At 35.5% G+C, this 22,400-nt stretch overlaps 2 protein-coding genes across 2 annotated transcripts; both read right to left on the bottom strand.

The window, feature by feature from the left end:
* Positions 1–501: 501 nt before the first annotated feature.
* On the bottom strand, positions 502–3,529 carry LOC121244708 (probable inactive receptor kinase At5g67200). The gene is made up of 2 exons (XM_041142887.1): positions 1,898–3,529; positions 502–1,180 (listed from the first exon to the last, which is right to left on the bottom strand). The coding sequence occupies exons 1-2, from the start codon at positions 3,387–3,389 to the stop codon at positions 612–614; spliced, it is 2,061 nt and encodes a 686-aa protein (XP_040998821.1). The 5' UTR covers positions 3,390–3,529; the 3' UTR covers positions 502–611.
* A 9,037-nt stretch (positions 3,530–12,566) lies between these two features.
* LOC121243832 (uncharacterized protein At4g06744-like) lies at positions 12,567–14,272 on the bottom strand. Its single transcript, XM_041141902.1, has one exon. The coding sequence runs from the start codon at positions 14,186–14,188 to the stop codon at positions 12,821–12,823; it is 1,368 nt and encodes a 455-aa protein (XP_040997836.1). The 5' UTR covers positions 14,189–14,272; the 3' UTR covers positions 12,567–12,820.
* Positions 14,273–22,400: the final 8,128 nt, after the last annotated feature.

Below are 22,400 nucleotides of genomic sequence, written 5' to 3'. Positions count from 1 at the left end.
GTGGATGAAATTTATTAGAGAAATATTTTAGCCACAAAATAATTACACAAAAGTAAATCTACAAACTAACATACATTACATCAAATTATAAAATTATTTTTATTGTAAAAAATTATTTTTATTGTAAAATAGATTTAACGGATCATGTAAAGTTATGTCAATTTGTAAATTTATTTTTGTGTAATCTCTTTGTGTCTGTAGCAGTTCTTAATTTATTGTGCTTCTTTTATCTTTCGAAGTATGCTTTTGTAATTTATTTAATTCAAAGCTTGAAAAAAGGATTCAATTCATTCGATTTAATTTGAATTCATCAAATACCGAACCGATTTCAACTAAATTTAAACCAATTCAAGTCAATTCAAAATTGTATTTTTTTAAAAAAAAATGCTTTAATTGCATTATATGAATTTTTATTTTTTTTATTAACACAAAAATACTTTATTCAAACTTTTATTTAACTTCCAAAGCAACAGCAAGATAGGGAAAGAACAGAAGTAGAAATCAAGCAAAAGTAACATTGCACTTGTTGTCATCTCTATATATTTTTTCTATTTTCTATGCATAACTCGTGGAATAGCTAGTACAAATCATATTAACCAGGACATGATCTCCTAATGTGGGTCCAATTCATTATCCTCCATTAATACTGTCTCTTTAATCTCTTGGAGCATCTTCAATACTTGCCACATAGTGGGCCTCTGCTCAGGGGAGCTGAGGGTACAACTTATGGCCACCTCAAGAAGCATTTCCATCCTATTATCTACCCTACCATCATCCTCTTCCCTCATGGATCTTACCCAATTTACCATTTCATTGGGCATCAAATATGGGAGCTGTGATGGAGCCTTGCCAGTTAGAAGCTCTAGCAACAGGATACCATATGAGTACACGTCGGATTTGGAGGTTGCTTGGCGAACCGAGTTGCGAGTTTCTGGTGCTTTGTACACGGCAGTGGAGTCGGGATCGGGGTTGGGGTCGGAGGACGGGTTGGCGAGGACAGAGAGACAGTAGTCGGCCACGCATGCCTCGAAGTCAGGACCGAGGAGAACATTGGAGGACTTGAGATTGCCATGGACTAGCCTCCATGCTTGATGGATGTAAGAGAGGCCTTGTGCTACGTCCTCTGCTATTTTTAAGCATGATGTCCAATGCAGTGGCTTTGCCCTCCTTGATTTTGAACCTGCATAGGCATATTTAAGGGCTTGTTTGGACACTTAGAATTTTTAAATTTTTCAAAATTTCACGTAATTTTATTGCCAAAATACAAAATTCTTTTTAATTTTAAATATTCAATTGTTTGATCTAATCATTATTCAAACACAAAAATCAATACAATTTTTACAAACTTCAAAATAAAAATAATATTAAAAATTTATATATAAATAATTTTTTAACTCTACAGTATATTTATTCAATTTCTCTCACATTTTCCAAAATTTAATAAAATATTTTCACTCAAAGCATACAAAATTCTGAAATACTGTTCAATCATGCCCGACTAATAATTTTTGGCAAACAACATCAGACACGTACTCGTGATGAAATTCATAGGTAGGGTATATGTAATTGCATCTTATAAAAAGATGTGAATATATTATTAAGCTCCCAAGCAAACATGTCAATTCCAAGAAGAAATGCGCTTTGACAAGTCAAAACGTCCATCTTAACGTCAAATGTCAGCAGCAAGATTCTCGGTGTTTTAATTGATAAACTAAAGTCATAGCCTTATGAATCAGATATCAATGATCATCCCCTACATATGCTCTTTCTCTACGAATAAACTTTTAAAGATTCTCGATCGCTGTTTTCTACGTTGTTGGAAGTTATGGATGATTCAAGTAACATTGAAAACGAAGCTGAGAAATTTAATGAAGGAGCTAGATCGCTTACTACTTACCGTGAATGAGGGAGAAGAGACTGCCATTCTTTTGGAAATCATAAACCACAAGCCTTTCTTCCTTGTTCTGGAAATACGCTCTCATAGGAACCAGATTCGGGTGCCTCAGTCCTCCCACTGATTCCATGTGCCGCTCGAACGTCTCCTTGCTCGTGCTCTGATCTAGTTTTCCGGCATCCAGCCTCTTCACGCTCACTGTCATCCGATTATCGAGCACTGCCTTGTAGGTTGTACCAATGGTGCCCCTCCCAAGTAGCTCCGCTGAGCCCCTCATCAGCTGTTCCATCGTATACAGCTGCGCCTCCCCCGCGCAGAACACTAAGCTCCCACTCTTTGCCACTTGCATTCCCTGCACTCTCTTCACCTTCTCCTCCAGCTCTTTTTCTTGCTCTGTCTGCATCACCGCCGCGGCCTCGGCCGTGGCTGCCGTGTCCACCGAACTGATCATTACGGGCGTCGACGAGGAATCTTTGTTGTTCCTGCCGCCTTTCTTCACGGCTGTGGCGAAGCAGATGAGCGAGCAGATGAGGACCAGAACGCCTACCGAGAACCCCATGATCACGGCGGTTCTCTTGTGCTTCTTCTTTTGAAACGCCTCGTGATCAGCAGTCAACTCCAACCCGTGTACTTGCGCGCTTTGACCGAGCACCGACGAGGGAGGCGGAGCCGCAAAAGGTGCCGACAGACCGAAAAAGGGTGGGCCGGGATGGCACACTTTTTTTATGATCTCGCCGCAGAGATTGGGGTTCCATGAGAACGAGGAAGGACTGAAGCGTATCAGAGTTGGTGTAACTGGAATGGGACCCGAGAGGTTGTTTCCTGAGACGTTGAAGATTTGGAGGGACGACTGCCTAAGCGCAGGAACCGTTCCATTCAACCTGTTCCAGTCGAGACGGAGGTAGTAGAGCCGGTCAAGGGCAGCCAACCTGGACGGCAACATTCCGGTAAGGTTGTTGTAAGAGATATCTATAGTACGTAGCCGAGGGAGGGACAAGATGGAAGTCGGGAAAGAACCCGTGAACAAGTTATGATCGAGGAACAGAGTTTTGAGGTTGAAGAGTTCGGAGAGGTCGGGAATGGTTCCGGTTAGAGAGTTGTTCTGCAAACTCAGAACTCGGAGCCGGTCAAGTCGTGACAAAGTGTCGGGAGCGAGAACACCACACAGATCTAGACCTTCGAGGACGAGGCGAACAACTTTATGTTTGGCGCATTTGACCCCTTGCCATTGACAGAAATGAGAGGTCGCATTGGAAGAGAATAAAAGTTTGTTCTTGGAATCGGCATTGGATTTGAATGCCAGAAGATTCAGTGCATCATCACGCGGGGGTCCTTCAAGGTTGAGAGAAGATGGAGACCAAGGATGGGTAAGCTGAAAGGGCCTAGAAGAAGAAGAACCATTAACGAAGCTGCAAAGTGACAGCCAAAAAGAGGTGCCATTCAATACAAACAACAAGAAGATCAATGGACGGGGCTGCCTTTTCTTCCTCAGCATTATTGGAGATCAAACGGGGGAATGATGAAAGGAAGAAGAAAGAAGGAACCCAGCTTGGATTTTCTTCTATTTGCAACAAGTACGTGACAAAAGCATGGGGAAGAGAACCTAGGAGCGGCTGTCGGACAGCAAACTCAGAAATCACGTGAAGACTAAATAGAAATAAATAAATAAAACTAGAGTTTTCAGTTAAAATGGTAGCGTACAATTTGTAAGGTAAAATAACTTATAAAATATAATTTTTTTTATAAATATTTTTATTTTAAAATATAATTATTTAAAAAATTATTTAAAAAAAAAAAAAGGGAAGTTGTGCGTGTATGTTGCTTGAATCTCGTTCCGTTGGTTGTATTGTTTTAAAGAAATATCATTCATGTAAGATCACGTTTGATTTTGTTTTTTATTTTTTTCTTCTTAACAAATGTGTAGTCATGAATAATAAGTGCAAGAATTCTTTTGGTTTAAAAGAAATAAAATTAAAAAAATTAATTATAGTGTGTGATGTAAAAATAAAGTATAGAAGAATTCTTAAAATAACATCTCATTTTCAATTTTTTAGGTAAAATGAACTCTTTTTTTTATTTTTTTTGGATACTTTTATTTGTTTTAAAGAAAAATTTAAAGATTTGTAGAATGTAGACTTTTCCTCCCATAATAAATATATAATTTTATAAACATCTTTTAAAGTTTTTAGTCGAAATTTAAGGAACAGAGTGAAAGAGATATAGTCTATAGATATAAAATCATGTACCCTAAGAAATTCAGGATAAATATTGTAAAATCTATTTCACTTTTTTTTTTTTTAATCTCAACACTCTAAATTAGAAATTCAAATCTTATTTTTTTAATGAAATAACAAATGCAAGTTTGTTAGAATAATTCTATTTTGATAATTTTATATTATATATTATTTACGTGACATAATTTAATTTTAAAGATAATTTTTTTAAGGGAAATATTATCATTTATTCATCAAGAGAAACTTACATCTTTGATCGGATACATACGGAGATATCCCAATATTAATCATTTGGAGCTCTACTAGTACATTACTAGACTAATTTGGACTTCACTATTACTTATTCTCTTTACAGACAAGCATTCAAGAGACAACACTTAGACTCAACCTCACCCTTCATAGAAATAGATGACTCAACCTTGATGGATAAACTGTCTAAAGGATAAACTTTTTTTGTAACTACACAATAGAGAAAACAAAAACGAAAAAAAATAGATTACAGTTTGAACTAATTTTGGTAGACTTTAGAATTTGTGACGGACATGAAAGGTCACAAACTTTTCTCTTTTCAACCATAAAAGTCAAATCTAAAAAAATCTAGTGATGGTAATTTGGTTCATCGACTCATGTGAAGAGAAAAATTATGGGAAAGAGTGACACATGAGGACCAAGCGCAATTGTGAGCAATACGTGTAGACCACGTGCGGTGATTTTTGCAAATCTACCACTATCCTCCTAATGATTTATAAATTGTGAGTCTTCTTGTATTACGCATGTCTCTCGACATGTATCGAAAAGAAAGAATAATAAATTTTTTTTAATAATAGATTTAAGTCTTATAAATTAAATTATAGTATTTAAATAGTAAGTAGGGGAAAAGACTCCAAATAATATATTTTTTTTAATCTTTAAAAAAAAGAAAATGCTAGACCTCCCGCTGGGGTCTAGCATTTTATTTTTATATATTTTTTTAAGTTTTTTCTTTTATATAAATTTTTTTAATAATTTATATTATTTTAAAAAAATAAAAAAAATCATAATATTATTAAAAAATATTTTCTTAATCACAAAATAAAATAAAAAATTATAAAAAAATTTTATTTCGTGATTAAGAAAGTAATTTTTAATATTTGTTTTTTTTAGTTTCTGATTAAGAAAGTGTTTTCTTAATAATGTTTTAAATTTATTTTATTTTTTTAAAATATTTAAAAATATTAAAAAATCTATATAAAAAATAACTTAAACAAAACACATATAAAATAATACTACACCCCAGCGGGGGCTGTAGCATTACCCTTAAAAAAAATTATACGGGTCACTTGCCCAATAAACCTTTGTTATTTTGAAAAATGTGCGTCCAAATTAAAAATTACATAAGCAAAACAAAAAGGATAATCTGATGCGTCACTTGCAGTCCAGACCACGTAGCCTTTCGGCCCCTTCTCTCTCTCACAAGAAAGACTGTCACCTTTCCTTTGTGGTAGCCATACCTTTTTTACTTTTTGAGCTTGGACGGCGTTCTGTGACTCAACAGTACTTCATTATAATTGCTCCCGCATGATCTCGTGCCAATACATAAATTTCTTTCATATATTTTTTATTAATATTACGTATGCCTGCATTTTTATTTAAAATTTTATATATAATACTTATTTTTTTTTAATTTTAAATTTAATAATTTGACACGTAAAAAAGTGAATTTTTTGCAAATTTTTTTTTATTACAGTTAGCATTTTTCTAAATTTTCTTAAAATGTATGCTTGAGAAATGAGATGAGATGATAATTCTATAAAGAGTGATGTTATGTATTACATTCTCATCTCATTATATAAGATGTAAATCGACATGTGTGATTTTTTTTTTATAGAAGAGTGGGAGCCAGTAGCCAAACACATAGTAGCCTTGTTTCAAATTTATTAATAAATTCTCACTTATAGAAGAGGAAAACATAATTACAAAACAAAATATCTTGGAGATTCTTAATATGCAAGTAAAATCCTCCCAAATACAAACCAACAAACATCAAGCAAATAAACCAACTAAACAAGCCTAGATAAAAAAAAAACAAAACTAAACACGCCTATATAATAAAACCAAAAAAACCAAAACAAAACAAAACGTATAAACAAGCCTAACACGACCACAGTATAATGACCTTACTAACAAATCAACGCTGCACACGTTCTGCATATAACCCGCAAAAAACCTCTACATCAAAACCTTACATCATGCAATTTACACCAAATGGGGCGAAGACCCCATTTATCTACTCTAACCAGACCACGCAGCAAATAAGGTAGCTCATTTGAGTGTCTCCAGTCCGCATCTCCCTCTCTTGCACCTCGTCGAGCTAGCCAATCTGCAACAACATTCCCTTCTCTAAAAATATGAGAGTACCTGTAATCCATAGTTTTTATCAGCTCCTCCCAATAATCCTCCAAATACCAGATGCCGCACTGATCTTTTTGTAGCCACGACAGGACGACCTTGGAATCCATTTCAATATCAACAGTAGCCAAGGTTAATTGTTGACAGCGTCTAACCCCCTCCAATGACGCTTGTAATTCTGTTCAAGTACTGTCTTCATAGCCTAAATTCATAGAGAATGCCAATAAAACAGACCCTTGCATATCTCGAATCACCCCACCAACCCCCAAAATTCTAGGGTTACCCAAGCAACATCCATCCTTGTTTAACTTGAATCTACCTTGCGAAGGCTTAGACCAAGATATGAGTTGAATGAGTCGTTGTTGAATAGGAATAGGATGAACATTTAGGCTTTGAAGAATGTAAGAATCAATATGGTTAAACTTTTTAAACTTTGCAAGACCTTGGCCAAGCACACCTACCCAGTGTTTAATAGAATGTCGTACCTCCTGGATTGACTCAACTTTGTTTTCCGTGCGAGCAAAGCACCTTCTACCATGTAGTCTCCAAGAAATTATAGTAGGCACTAAACCAAGTATGACACCCATTTCCAAGGAATTAGAGGCTCTCCGAAACCAATTAAGGAAATTTTCACGCCATGATCTTCCAACCGGCAGACCAAGTAAAAAGCTACATTTTTGCCAAACTTTAGCTGCAAACTCCCTTTCAAATAACACATGATTAAGGTCTTCATACTTTCCTTGCCTACAACAATTACATTTCGAAACTAAAAGGATCCCAATCTGCCTTATTTTGTCATCCACGGCTAGAGCACCATACCAAGCCTTCCACATAAAAATAAATAATTTTTTGGAAAGAATTTCATTCCATATCCATATATGTCCCTCTTTTGGTCCAGATTAGCAAATCTTCTTCCTCTTTGCTTTTTGCAAGCACATTAAGGGCATTCTCTGTAAGTTCAGTGCCCACCAGACTTTCTAGAAGAGCCACATCTCAACCATTTTCAAGACTGCAATCTTTGATTTTAAAAGAGGCTGCTCAACCACTGGTAAAATTTCAACAAAAGACCCCTGCGCCAACCACTTATCATACCAAAAAAATATATTCCCATCTTTAATCTTCCATTTTGTATAATTCAAAACAATAGGAATATTTTTTGCAATGATACGCCAAAACCTTGTACCCTTTGGAGGACCAAGTAGCATGAATGGTTTATTGCCCACATATTTCTTTAAGAAAAAATTTGCCCAAAGAGAGTTTTCATGCAAATCTTAACTGAAGAGCTTTTTGCATCTCCTCAAAAGGTCTAATGCCCAAACCTCTTCCTGCAATTGGCCTACATATGTTCATCCAAACAACCCATTTTTTCTTCTATCTTCCACCACTTTCTCCCAAAAAAAAAGAACTCATAATACGATTTAAAGAAGAAATAATCTGTTTAGGAACTTGCAAGACCGCCGCAAGTAGGTGCAAAGCCATGCTTGCAAGGACATGTCTTAGTAAAATCACTCTTCCCCCACAGATAAAAGTCTCATTTTCCACCCACTGATTTTGGACTGAACCTTTCTCACCAGCTCCTCCAAATCCGCAGTTTTCAGTTTCCCTGAAACAAAGGAGACCTCCAAATATTTAAACGGGAATTTTCCTTCCGAGAAACCCGTCAATCTTTTGAGGTTCCTTTTCCTCACTATGGAAATTTTATTAGAAAAGAACATAGCAGCTTTTTCTTTCTTGATCAACTGACTGGTCCAATTCTCATATGTGTCCAATATTTTTAAAATATTGCGTATAGAATTGCGACCTCCATTCGTGAAAATGACCACATCATCCGCATACATTAGGTGTGAAATCAAACTAGTACCACGGGCTTGTGAAAATTGGCCAAAACTCTTCTCTTCCACACTTTGCTTTATAAGACGAGATAGAATTTCCTGCAAAATAATGAACAAATAAGGGGACAACAAATCCCCTTGCCTCAACCCTCGACCACCCTGGAAAAAACTTTTCGTGGTATCATTCATCAGGATAGAATACCAAGGCGTGTAAATACACTCACCAATCAATCCACAAACTGTATTGGAAAAACCAAAGGCAAGAAGCACCTTCAGAAGAAATTAATTCCCAGTCAACACGGTCATAAGTTTTGGCTATATCCAGTTTTAAAACCACATTCCCACCATGAATCTTGTTGTTAATCGAGTGGACCATTTCCTAAGTAAGACTGATATTTTCAAAAATATTTCTACCAGGAATAAAAGCACATTACTCAAGAGATATCATTTTTGGAAGGAGAGATGTCAAACGATTTACAATCACCTTAGAACAAATTTTGTAAAATACCGAACAAAGACTTATGGGTCTAAATTTATCAAACCCAGTTGGTATATCTATTTTTGGCATCGATACCACATAAGAAGAAGTATAAAATCTAGGTCATCTTCTGCCTTTAAAAAATTCTTCTATAGCTGCCATGCTATCCATCTTTTTTATATCCCAAATACTTTTAAAAAAATCCGCTCCAAAATCATCGGGACCCGAATCACTATTAGAAGGAATAGAGTCCAAAGCCTTTTTTACCTCTTCAACGGAGGGAATGTCACAGATTGCTGCATTTTCCTCCACTGTGACAACCAGCGAAATGATATGGGATAAATCTAGAGTGCTCCCATGTAGTTCTTTTTGCAAGAAAGAAGAAAAATAATTAACAGCTCCTAAATGAATTTCCTCAGGTGACCTCAAATAAGTGCCATCTTGAAGTCTCATCTCCATGACTCTCTTCTTCCTTTTATAAGATAAATAAGCATGAAAAAAATTTGAGTTTTGATCACCTTCAACACTCCATTTAATTTTCGCCATTTGAGTCAATCTAGTCTCTTCCCAATGCCTCCAATCATCTAACTCAACATTCTTCATCACAAGTTCTTGTTCAATGTTTGGATCACAATCTTGCAGTAAAACTGACTCCAAAGTGTCAATTTGAGATTGTAACTCTTATAAATGGGTCTCGGTTCTACCAAAGATCCACTTATTCCAATCTCTCAAAGCTCTCTTGAACTTTTTCAATTAAAAAGCCAATTTCAAAATGCTCATACCACCCACACCCTCCTGCTAGATTTTTTCTACATTTGTTGAAAACGAAAAGGAGGAGGACCATAAGAGAAACAATTTGTCTGAAGTTCCATGAACATGGGAGAGTGATCTGATTTAGATCTCGATAAATAACTAAGTGTCACATTCGGAAATCTGTTCAAACAACTAGCATTCAAGAGACATCGATCTAATTTCGCCCAACTTCTCGAGAGACCATTCTGTCCATTACACCAAGAAAACCTCCTGCCCAAAGACTTAATTTCAATCAATCCACAATGCTCAATCCAGGAATTGAAGTCCTCCATTGTTGCTCTCGGTCGAGGTCCACCACCCCTATGTTTCGAATCCTCTCAAATAATATTAAAATCACCTATAATGATGCAAGGTTTTGATCCAAGTACCTGGACATTTAATTGCTCCCAGAGGTCACGTCTTTCCACCTTATTGCACTTCGAGTAGACAAAGCAGCATAGAGTATTTGTCATACCATCCTCAAATTGAAGTCGAATGAACTGCTCTCTACATAAAACGAGCTTACTGAAATGTCATCCTGCCATAACACCCAAATTTTGCTAGCCTCCCTTTCGTTTGTGATGAATTTATCCATTCGTAACATGTGAAGCAAACCTTGCATCTTATCAACTACTGCAAAAGGTTCCATTAAAGAAACAACTTTCGGTTTCATTTTCATAACTAATTTCTTTAATCTGTTACAAGAGGTTCCAAGACCTCGAATATTCCATGCTAAAATTGGACTAATCATAAGGAAAATTTATTTGGCCGGGTTAAAACCCAAGTCGAGCTGCGAACTTTTTCAAAAGTTTTTCGGACACCTTTTTTCTTCATCTCCGCACCCTCATTCTTAGTGTCATAATCCTTAGTTTTGGAAAAGTTTTCAACGTTTAAATTCAAATCAGGTTCAGAAAAAGAGTTGACCATAGCCATGTTTTCAGCACCCATTTCATTGGCAATGTCCTCTACTTCCAGAAATACATCATTATTTTCCACAGGACCTTCTGGAATATCATCCTCAACCTTTTCCACTTGGTAATCGCTTTCCTTTAAGATTTATTCTGCACTCTGCTTGCCCACATTACTACATATCTTCTCTAAATCTTGGATAGGAACAGCATGTCCATCTTTTAACCGATCTTCATTAGGAATAAGTACACGATCCTCAGATTCTTCTATCTGTGTATTCAATGTCTCACTTATAGGTCCTTCTATAGTGCCTGAAACAACCATCATGCCTTTTTCCTTTATCTATCTCACTCTGTCCAAAATCTTGATATGCTTTTCTAAAATCCGCGTCTTGCATCCTTACGAACCCAAATTTTGTCTCCATTATTCTGTTGTTTTAATCTACAGGTATGTGCATTGTGCCCTTGCAACTTACACCTAGAGCAAAACGCCAGGAGCGTCTCATAGATCAGTTCCTGTTTACGGCCCAGCCCCAGCATCTCAATCTAGAAATAAGGGATTGGCTCTTTTGCAGCATCCATCTCCAAATATAAGCGTGCTCCATCCATGTGAGTTGCACATTTCGTAAGATTATCCCTTCAAATATAACGGCCAATCGGAGTAGTAAGGATCTTTAGAAATGATTCATGGTAGAAATTTGGAAGAAGCCTTGGCAACACAATCCAAACAGGAACTAGCAAAGGTTCTTCATCTTCATCAAACTCTGGCTTCCAGTGAAATGCCTGATATTGAATATCATTCACCTCACAAGTTTCATGAGAGAGAGCTTTTAAAAAATTTGGTTCATTAGACGTTTGAACGAAGACATTATGTGGCCTCCTCATAGTAGAAACAACTAGCATGCATGATAATCTCCAGCGATCATGAATAAAAGACCGTATAGAATCCAAAGAAGGCCTCTGTTTTAGAAACTTTAGAACAATAGAATAGCGAAATGGTTCTGCAGATATTGCAATCTCCTCCTTAGAAAACTAGAAACAGATTTCACCATCCACATATTTTGGCCCACGATGAGGCACGGGCATCTCAGGAATGGGTTGCGGAACCGCGGAGACAAGATCAACGTAGGGACGTCGATTTGCCTCTACTGCACTGGCTGCCATGCAGCCCTACAACATAACAAAACCCTAGCAAAAAATAAAATATCGCCAAAATCACCAAAGCCAAATATTTCCTTTTGGGCATGTTCAGAATAAGGTTCGAGTGAGCATTGAAGCTCGTCTCTAGCATGTAAAATAAGTCTTGGGCGAGCAATGAAACTTGCTTCGAGCATATAATGGGCACAATTTCGAACAAGCAATGAAGCTTGCCTCAAGCGCATGGACAAAATCTTGGATGAAAATTGAATCTCGCCTCGAGCACTCAATGTAATTTAGGGGCGAGCAATATTGGCAACAACTATCTATCTAATATCCAACGAGTAACGTTAGGTACAAATTTCAAATATACAAGACTCACACAAGTCTTTTATAAAATGTAAGTCCTACTAAAAAAATATAATTTTTTTTACACTTTCTGAAGTGGAAAATCTACCTTTTTACAAAGAAATTGTGCTGAACTTATGTCTCGTTTGTTTTCACAGATGAGATGTGATGAGTTGAGATAAAAGTCAAAAGTTGAATAAAATATTATTAGAATATATTTTTTTAATATTATTTTTTTTTTGGATTTGAAAAAGTTGAATTGTTTATTTTATTTTGTGTAGGAATTTAAGAAAGTTGTAATGATTAGATCAAATCAGATCAAAATATTTGTGAAAACAAACTATTTAAAACTTGCACAAAATATTTTTTATATCCAAATTACTATAGTTATTTTCGAAACATGAACAGAAATATGGGAAATAACGTGAGGCTCTAGTTAAAATGGGAGAAACATGAATAGAAAAAAGGGAAGGTAGAGAAAGATCACAAAGACGGACTTTTTTTTATTTTCAAAACACATGATAGCTATATACCAAGCAAACACGCACGAAGTTATACAAAGTAGGATCGATGAATTTCCATTTCCAAAAATTAAAAAATAAAAAGAAGGAAGATCATGAGGAGCATGCAGATCGAGAACATGCATGAGCTGATCTCCTTGCATCAACATTCACGAAAAAAAAATGGTAATTACATGCAAAGCTGATCAACTCAGACGACAACTTTATTCTAATTCTACCTTAGGCTTTACTAACTGGCTCAGTACTACATACTACGCATGCATACGTACTACCATCCGATTATTATCATCAATGGTGAGGCTTAGCGATTGCGGCGTAGGTTTTCGGTGATGGAGGGGTCATTTCATCAATGGTAGTAATGACCACACCTTCTTCATCTTCATCTTCATCTTCCAAGGACGCCGCCGCAGTATTACTTACCCCAGTACAGGGAACGATGTTGAAAGTATTCTCTCTTGGGCAGCTTCGAGTATTCCTCGAGAAGAAACGCGAGCACTCAACGGCTGACTTTTGCTGCGGAAGCCCAGTAATGCAGTTCCTCCTCACGTCAAGCCTTCTTTCCCTAATCCGCTTCCTGCACGCCGGGCCGACTTGGCTGAAATAGTTGTAAGAAAGCGAGAAATTGTACGCGTTCGGAAGCCTGCACAAGGACTCGGGAATGGCCCCATAGAATTGGTTATGAGCAAGGTTGAGCAGCTCCAGCTTCGTCATGCACCCGAAAGACTGCGGTATCGGACCTGTCAAGAGGTTCCCTCCAACGTCGAACACGGTCGTCTTGTTCAAGTAGCCGATTTCGAAAGGGAGACAACCGGTTAATCTGTTGTTCAAGAACAACACCTCGAGCAGGGTGTTCCAAGCTCGGCCAATGCTGCGAGGGATGGGACCGGTGAATTTGTTGTTAGCGAGGGTGAGGAAGAGTGCCGGCGTGTTCCCCAATGTGGCAGGAATCGTCTTGTTGAATCCATTGTTGTTGATGAACAACACATCTGTGTCCATATTGAATAACCGAGGCGGGACCGTTCCTGCATAAGTATTAAACCTGAGGTCCACGAAGGTCAGATTCGTGGCACCAAGGACACTCGCCGGGAATCCTCCCACGAACTTGTTGTTACTCAGATCGAGCTCATACAAGTAGCGTAACTGGTTGAGGTTCCGATTGATTACGCCGCTAAAGTTGTTGGAGTTTGCATGGAAGATAGCTATGTCCGGTAAATTACGGATAAAGCGATAAAAGTTCAAGAAACGACCTCCAAATCTTGCGCCATTGAAGACAATTCCGGCGAGTCCGGTGATGTTCAGATCAGGTACGGTATCGCAATAGAAACCTTTGAAGACGCAGTAATTTTTCCCAACCCAGGTACGAGTATAGTTATTTGGGTCGTAGGTGATATTCCTTTTGAGCTCCTGAGTGATGAACAGAATTCTAGCTCGGTTGGACAAGGGTCCGGGATTTCTCCGAGGCTGGCGCGGCATAAGTTTGAGCGAAGGTGGGTACAAAGGAGGTCGGGGACGAGTGAAATTGATTAAAGGTTTGGGAGGAGGTGGTGGTGATATTAGAGGACATCTTGGTGCTGGGGGACATTGAGCAGGCTGTGCATAGCCATGCGAGAAAAAGGAAGAAAGGACGAACAAAGCTGAAAGAAACCAGGGAAGCATCTTGGTGCAGTAGAAAGAAGGCAGAGAGATCAGGGGGATGGAAGCTAGGTTTGCAGTCAGCAGAAGTACTTGGCCTCTACTTATAAATCTTAATTTCTTAGCTTTTTTTATACACTTTGTTATAGAAAGCAGAGGGGAAGGATGTGGAAACAGCAGATCGGTGCCAACTTGATCTTGTAAATCTTTCTTGGCTTTATTTATTCACTCCTTTCTTTCTTTTTTTCTTTTTATGCTAAGCTTTTGATACACTTGTTTACATGCAACTTTGGTTTTTCTGTTTACATGAGAAGATAGAAATTTCTAATTAAGTGGTCCAAACTCAGAATAAAGAGAGAATCTCGTGAATGTGTGTGTGTATATATATATGTGTGTGTGTGTATATATATATATGTGTGTGTATATATGTATATGTGTGTGTGTGTGTGATAATCCAGACTGAGTGATAAATGGTAGTTTTGTATGAGATTTCACATTATGTAGAAAAGAAAAGTTTGTGTACTTCTTTATAATGATTTTAATACGACACTACTTGCATATTTTAGAGTATATATAAGGCATGGTTTGGACAGTGAGATGAGATGTTTTTAGATGAGTCGAATAAAATATTGTTAGAATATTATTTCTTAATATTAATATTATTGTTTTATAATTTAAAAAAGTTGAATTGTTTATTATATTTTGTATGAAAATTTAAAAAAATTATAATGATTAGATGAGATGAGATGAGATGGATTGAAAGTGTTTATATATCCGAACAAAGCCTATAATCATTTTGGAGTAAATAGATATATATATATATATATATATATCGAAATTAAATGTGCAAATGATCTTCCAATCGCGTGGATGAATAATCAGCCATTTCATTTCATTAGATCATATAAAAACTATGCCACGTGATTTTGGTTGTTTCTCTTTTTGTACAAAAGTAAATAAAAAATAAAATAAAGAAGAAGCTGTGCACCGAAAAAAGAAGGCAGTACTCGGAGTAGGACTGATCCAATTATCCAAAACTCCCACTTTTACATATAAAAGTACTGGGATCAGTAAGACAGCCAATGTATTCTCAACTTTTGCTTTGTAAATATCAGTAGGACAGCCAATGTATTCTATATTCGATCTGTTCTTTTCTAGACAGAGAAGAGATAAAAAGTAGCTCAACAATGGAGTCGGGAGGAAGAAAGGGAAGCTAAAGCAAGCGTGGAATGGAATAATAGAAACAAAGTATATATAGAGAATAATATAAAGAAATGAATAAAATTATTTTTAAAATATTTAGCAGAGGAAAAAGAGTGGCAGAATAAAGGGGTTTCTCAAAATCATTAGTGCATCTGTACGATCCTCTGCCGTACCCAGCGAGTAAGTACCTAGCAAGCAGGAAAATATATGTATATGCATGGACGACCACCGACACATAGTTCGATTGGAGCAAAGGCAACTTGCACCTCAAGTCAAACATTTTTTTTTCAAAAATATGTTGTGAGTGGAGTAATCCCCACAAACAGACCCAGCCAACAAGGCCCGAGCAGTTCTAAGGCCTGAGGACAAAGGCTGGGCCAAACCAGGTCAGTCCAGGAGGCCCAGAAGGAGAAGCAGTCAGGCAACACGCACTGGCTAAGGGCTAGAAGACAGAATTGTCTGACACCACTACTGGCCGACAACCTTAACGCACGAGGCTAAGGAATGTCCCTGTCCCTGTCCCTGAAACCTGGCGTCTAGATAGGCATAAAGAGTGGACGCATCTGACGGAGGTCACTCTGCATTTAATGAAGGGCGGAAACAGACATACCATAACAAGGAGTCACGCCGCATTTAATAAAGTCCTAGACTAGGCACCCCACGTCGTGCCTCTTGGGTTGTCAATGGTTGCCATGATCAAGTTTGACAAGTCTATTGCACAGCAAGGAGTTGGTAGAGACACACCACCTGAGTATGGAGCGACATATCCACAATCCCCTTCCCAAGGATCCCCCCCTACCAGGTATATATACTTCCTCCCTCAGCAAAAGGAGGGGTTCAGACATTTTGAGACTTAAGATTTTATAATCCTCACAAGGAAATCATATACTAACTTTGGTATCGGAGGTGTCCCCCATCACATCGAAGCCCTCATTTCTTTATAGTTGTAGGTGGACGAACTGGGCTCTAGTGAAGTTGTTCGGGCTGCGAAACAAGACATCAACATATGTAATATATACTTTGATTTAACAGAAATTCTAGGGACAACCAAGATGCGTCCCTACCGCGGCACCTACTGACTGCCATGTTAGTCCAATAATATTAAAAAAAATGCAGAAATGAGGGAAAACCAAAAACGAAATCTGCGACTGGGTCGAATGCGTTAGAGCGAAGCAGACTTTTCTTCTTTGCCCAGACTTTTCTTCTTCTTCTTCTTCTTCTTCTTCTTCTTCTTCTTCTTCTTCTCAAGAATTGCATAACATGCCATTAGTCCAACAAAAGTCTCTCTCAATTTCTCTCTTCTCTGGTTTATTGGCAATTGAACGAGGTTTTTTTTTTTTTTTTCCTCTCCAAAATCTGCAAGATCACGAATAGAGGAAACCATGCCGAGTTGATCAGTCTTTTAGGGAACTAAAATACTTTCTGTTTAAAGTTTAATACGTATATTTATGTTGTTTTTATTGCTTTCAATATCTTGAGAAAATTTTTAGTTCGGAAAAGGAATTGGACTTTTGAGAGTAGTTTGGTTCAGTATGGGTTCGGACTCCATAATCTTGGAAGTTCAAGAAGTAAAATTAGAAGACGGTGTTGAAATAGCCAAAAATCAAAAAAGAAAGTTCAATAAAACCATGGATAATGCACACGCTATACCAGAAAAACTCCTCTAAAGGATTATATTATCTTTGACCAAGCCATCTTCTATTCTAGGACTTGGCCCAAAGACTGGCTCGAAGATTGTGAGATGGGAAAATCGCATTAGGTTATGCTATCTGTTGCGCAAGCTCGGCAAGAATTCATGGGCATTATTGAAGACGTAGGGTAATCGTGACAGAAGGGAGAAGAAGAAGATAAAAATAGAAAGACAAAATGTGGGGAGAAATGGGGAGATGAGAGACCCTTCTGTCTTGGAGATGTAGTGTTACGAAACAATGCCATTTTTATTTTTGCCATGTGGGATGCAATGCCGCAGTGGAGACACAAGACGGTTGTATATTGAATTTTTGTTGATTTAATAATCTATAGATAAAATGACACATAAAGTTGCGTCCACAAAATTCTTCTGTATTTCGTTAACTTTTTGTTTTTTAATTATCTCATCACCCATAAGCCTTTTTCCACTAAAATAATTCCGTTTGTGAAAAGACTTTCTCAGCATAATATTGTTAATTTCTAAGTTTATCATTCTAATAAATTTAAGTAATGATACACAACTAATTTTTTTATAATATTTTTACAATCATGTTTTAAAATGAGGTTATTTATATAAAACCATGTTATTTTTATAAATAATTTTAAAGAAGAAAAATCATTTAAACTATAATTGTATAAATAATTATTAGAAAATGGTTATGTGTCTATTATTTTTCTTCTAAATAATGTAGTTATTTTTTTTATTCAAGTTTTTGTACCTCGGGGAATGAATTATTACCTTTGTATATATATATATATATAAGTATGTTATATATGTTAATTTAGCTAGGGGTGTGCAACGGGATCCGGATTTGGATATCCGGCCATAACTAGATCTTAAAAACTGGGCGATTATCCGAATTCAATCTGGTTATTCAATTTTTTTTTCCTTTTTTTGGCTATAAATCGGGATATCCGGATTGTAACCAGATTTATTAATACTTTTTTTTTTTAAAAAAAAGCTATTTAAACTTTAAAAAATATTTTTATAGCACTATTTTTTTAAAAAAATTATGATATCATGTTTAAATTGCCCAGATTGTTTAAAAAAAATTAAACACTTTTTAAAAATCTTTTTTTAAAATAAAATAAATAACAATACAAAATAAATAATATTGTTGTTACTTCACATTGCAAAATATTAGTTTATAAAGAACAAAATAAATAATAATACATAATAACTAATTAGACTAATACAATACTATTACTCTTCACATCTTGAATCTGAAATTGCGGAAAAAATTGAAAAAAAAAATATTTTTAAAAAAAGGGGATCCTATTACGGATAATCAGGTCATAAAATCAAATCCGAATTTCTCTCAACCGCTCGGATAAATCCGGATTCTGGGTTTTGAACCGGATCGAAAAAAAAAATTCGGTCTGATTCTACACCCCTAAATTTAACAAGTATATTTCTAAACTAACCCTAAACAATTTGGAAAAATACTAACAAATAGGAATTTAGAACAAACAGTATTTTTTAAATAAGAAAAGAAATTATTATTATTATTATTTTATATAAAATAGCTATTAAAAGCAGGGAAATAAAGAATCATCTTAGGATGTAGAGTGGGACTACTGTGCCGCCCCACTCTTACCGCTGGACGTACCGTCCAATGTAACAATTTTTTTTTCATCTTTTTTTAATACATTTAAATATTTTTAAAAAATAAAAAAAATACATCAATATATTTAAAATCACCAAATAAAAAAAAAAATTTGTCAAACGGTCAAATAGAACGATACAAATGAGAGGATAAAGTAGTATTTCTCTAGGATGTATTCAATATAAGTGTCGTATATAGGGCCATAAGCCACCCTTTTCGAGATGGTCATGTGGAACTAATATTCTCTCACTTAGGAGTCAAGATGAGGGTAGAGGACCGCAATCAACCCTCCGAGGCTTTTCCATTTAAAGATGATAAATGTTTCAATTATAAAAAGATTATATAAAAATAAATTTATAAATTAATATAATTTAATGTTATACTCATACATTAGATTATAAAATTATTTTTATTATAAAATAAATTTAATATATTATATGAAACTACGTAAGTTAATAAATTTATTCTCATGACATTTATGCCATATATATCCAAGTGATTCGCGTGGCAGTCTGTTATATTTTATAACTGTGTAATTAGCATACAGCAAAATGACTCATTAATTAGTCGCAAGGCCGGTTAAATGATCAGGAACTTGTTGAAGGTCTCGAGCAAAAATTAATTAATATATAAATAAGTTCCCATCGTAACACATCTTTTTTTTCTTTATTTCTTAGAGAGAGATGTGAACAAATCGACCTTACCAAGCTCTCTGTCCATCTGATGCTTTTGCTGCTTCTGATGGCACTAGTGATCTCTGTGTCATTGCAGAAAAGGGCCAGGTTTGTGCAGAATATATATTGGTAAGAGGACACTGAAAAATAAAGTATTATGGCTAACTTAAAACTTCCATTTATTAATTTAGGGTTGCAGAAGAAAAGAAAGAAGACGAACCTACGGAGAATAAGGTCGCGTGACCCAAGTGAGAGCACCATTTGTGAAGTCGGATTTTGCAATGCAAAAATGAGAGGAAGAGAGAAAGGAAAGAGAGAAAACACGCGAGGAGGAAATAAAGTGAGGGTGAAATGAAAAAAAGTCAATTGGAGATTAACAGTAATTCTTTAAATTTGAACAAATCTATCTATTTATTGTAGTTCAAAACTTTTCATTTATCTTTTTGGCTAATCTAATGTAGCCGTATTTTGATAAAATTTATTAAATTTTACATTTAGCTAGGCTATTAATAAAGCTAATGTCAATGCTCTTAGTGACCTCATAATTCACCATCCTCTCCTATTTCTTCTTTCTCTTCTCCTCCTTTCTTCTTCTCCTCTTCCTCCTCCTCTTAACCCGCTTCTCTGTCCATTTTCGTGGGACACGGCCAAGCCTTAGTCTACGATAGTAAGACCACAACTTGGCCATCGGTCCCTACGACCCAAGACCACGATCGCCACTGTAGATTTGTAACTTAAAGACCCACGACTGAGATCGTAGGTTTACGAGTTTTATGGCCCTGCATGGGTCTGTGTGAGTTTTATGACCCACGGCTGTGGGCCAAGGTCTATGGGGTTTAGAGCATAGATATGTATTTTTGTACATAGATATGAAGATCTATGCGATTTGTTGAATTTGTAGAGGCTGCATGTTGGATTTGTGCAATTTTTGTTATTTATATGCGATTTTATTAGATTTTTTTTATATAAAAAATGTGTTGTTGGGGATGGTGGTCGGACAATGGTGGCATTAATCTGTCTGCCAGGTAGGCGGATGCCGATCATGGTTAGAAATATGGGCAGGGACTGGATGCGGGGGTTGATCTAGTCACCTGCCCAGGCGGGGATGGGTGGCTACCCACTCGTATATGAGGGTAGAACTGCTATGTTGATTACTTCAATGCACAAGAAATAGGCGCAACGTTGGGATAAAATGTAAGACCATTAGTAGAAGAGAAAGCGACAAATAAATAAGATGGAAGGAACTGCACTAGTAAATGGGCTAAAGGTGATGGACTGGCCGGCATACAAAATGCTGAAAGTGACCCCCCAAAAAAAAAAAAAAAAAAAAAAAAAGGGTGTAGGTTGCAATTAAACATTTGGGATAATATATAAAGCAAGCAACATAATTTCGATGAAAAGAAATGAGATAAATAAAAAGTAGTGATAAAGTTACTACCTTATTATTATTAATTTACTATTTATATGTATTTGAAATTTTTTTTTATGATATTTTAAAGTATTTTTTTAACATTCTTTTTTTTATGATATTTTAAAGTATTTTTTTAACATTCTTAATCATTAAGAAAAAATTAAAAAATATATATAATTTTACTAATAGTCACTTTCTGAACTATTAAGTAAAATAAAAAATTTTTAAAAAAATTAAATACAAAAAGAATAGCAAATGGGTAGTAACCCTATCATTTTCCATACATAAAATGAGAAAACTTCTTCGACTGATCTCTCTTCAAATTAGAGATTTTCTCAATTCATCTCATGTAATCAGGACTAATTTCTCAAATTCTTACACAAAATAAAATAAATAATTCAAAAATTTTAAATATTAAAATAAAAATAATATTAAAAAATAATATTCTAATAATATCTTGTTCAACTTTCATCTCATCTCAATTCACTATTCAAACCTGATCTCCTTAAAACTGTCAAATATAGTGAATTTTGCATTTCAAAAGATCGTGGACATAATTAATTTTAATATCGAATCACGTAAATATCAATGTCTAATTATATTTATATTTTCTAAATTTTATTTACTGTTCAAATTGTGGATGGGCACCTAAACATCATACCTCCATCCAAGCACCATCATAAGCATTCAATCATACTGTTGGCATCTGGCCTTGACGGAAAACTTCAACACACAATACTAAATGCATGGGGATAGCGGGTTTACAATAACTACGAATTTTATACGGACGAAATTAAACATTGTATATATGACCCATATTACATGACTATCATTATCGAATTAAACCATCAATCTCTACTCATACGTATGCCGGTTTGGATTCATAACTTATCTCAACTCATTTCACTACTATTCATCAATTTTAATTTATAAATCTCATTATTATTCACAACCTATCTCATTACTATTCATAAATCATCTCAATTCATCTTCGAATCTGAACGAGGCCGAAACTCAAGAGAAGATGAATCATGAGGAATCTCAAAATATAATTGAAATGTAATTTACGTGAAAACTGCATGAAATGATTGATGAATGAAATCAAACAACAACGATTGAACCTGAATAAAAAGTTCTTATTTTCTAAATGAACATGATTATATATATATTACCATGCTATATATAATATTGGCTAGCTAGCTAGACAATTTTTTAGCAAAGAAACGTAAAGGCCAAAGTATCAGGAGTGTAAAAATTAACTGGAAAATCAGCCCGAGCAGGTGGAATTGGTCCAGTACTAATTTCCTTAGTTCTAAAACTGTCCAGTAGTACCGGTCTAGTTCTAGTTCTATGTTTTTTAGGATTGGACTAGTTCACTATATTATATATTTTTAATTAATTTTTTTAATATTATATATAATTTTATATAAAAATTATAATTATATATATGATAATATTATTATAATTTATAACATAAAATTTTAATCTTAAACATGAAAATTTATTTGATCATATGCTTTAAACATAATATATATATATACACACTAGGAGGGTAATCGGTGCGTAATCGATTTTCGAAAATGTAAAACTAGTGCATACCGGTTTGATCCTAAATTTTATCTAAAATCGGACCGGACCTTACTGATAACATC

The sequence above is a fragment of the Juglans microcarpa x Juglans regia genome, chromosome 8S (genome assembly GCF_004785595.1).
Source record: "Juglans microcarpa x Juglans regia isolate MS1-56 chromosome 8S, Jm3101_v1.0, whole genome shotgun sequence".
Classification (NCBI taxonomy): domain Eukaryota; kingdom Viridiplantae; phylum Streptophyta; class Magnoliopsida; order Fagales; family Juglandaceae; genus Juglans; species Juglans microcarpa x Juglans regia.
The sequence above is the reverse complement of the archived record's forward strand: the minus strand, read 5'-3'. Positions and strand labels throughout refer to the sequence as shown.

Excerpts from the sequence above, each read along its gene's own strand:
- LOC121244708 (XM_041142887.1), bottom strand. The coding sequence starts at position 3,389 with ATGCTGAGGAAGAAAAGGCAGCCCCGTCCATTGATCTTCTTGTTGTTT. Across the intron at positions 1,181-1,897 it reads TCTCTTCTCCCTCATTCACG|GTTCAAAATCAAGGAGGGCA; the intron begins GTAAGTAGTAAG and ends ATGCCTATGCAG.
- LOC121243832 (XM_041141902.1), bottom strand. The coding sequence starts at position 14,188 with ATGCTTCCCTGGTTTCTTTCAGCTTTGTTCGTCCTTTCTTCCTTTTTC.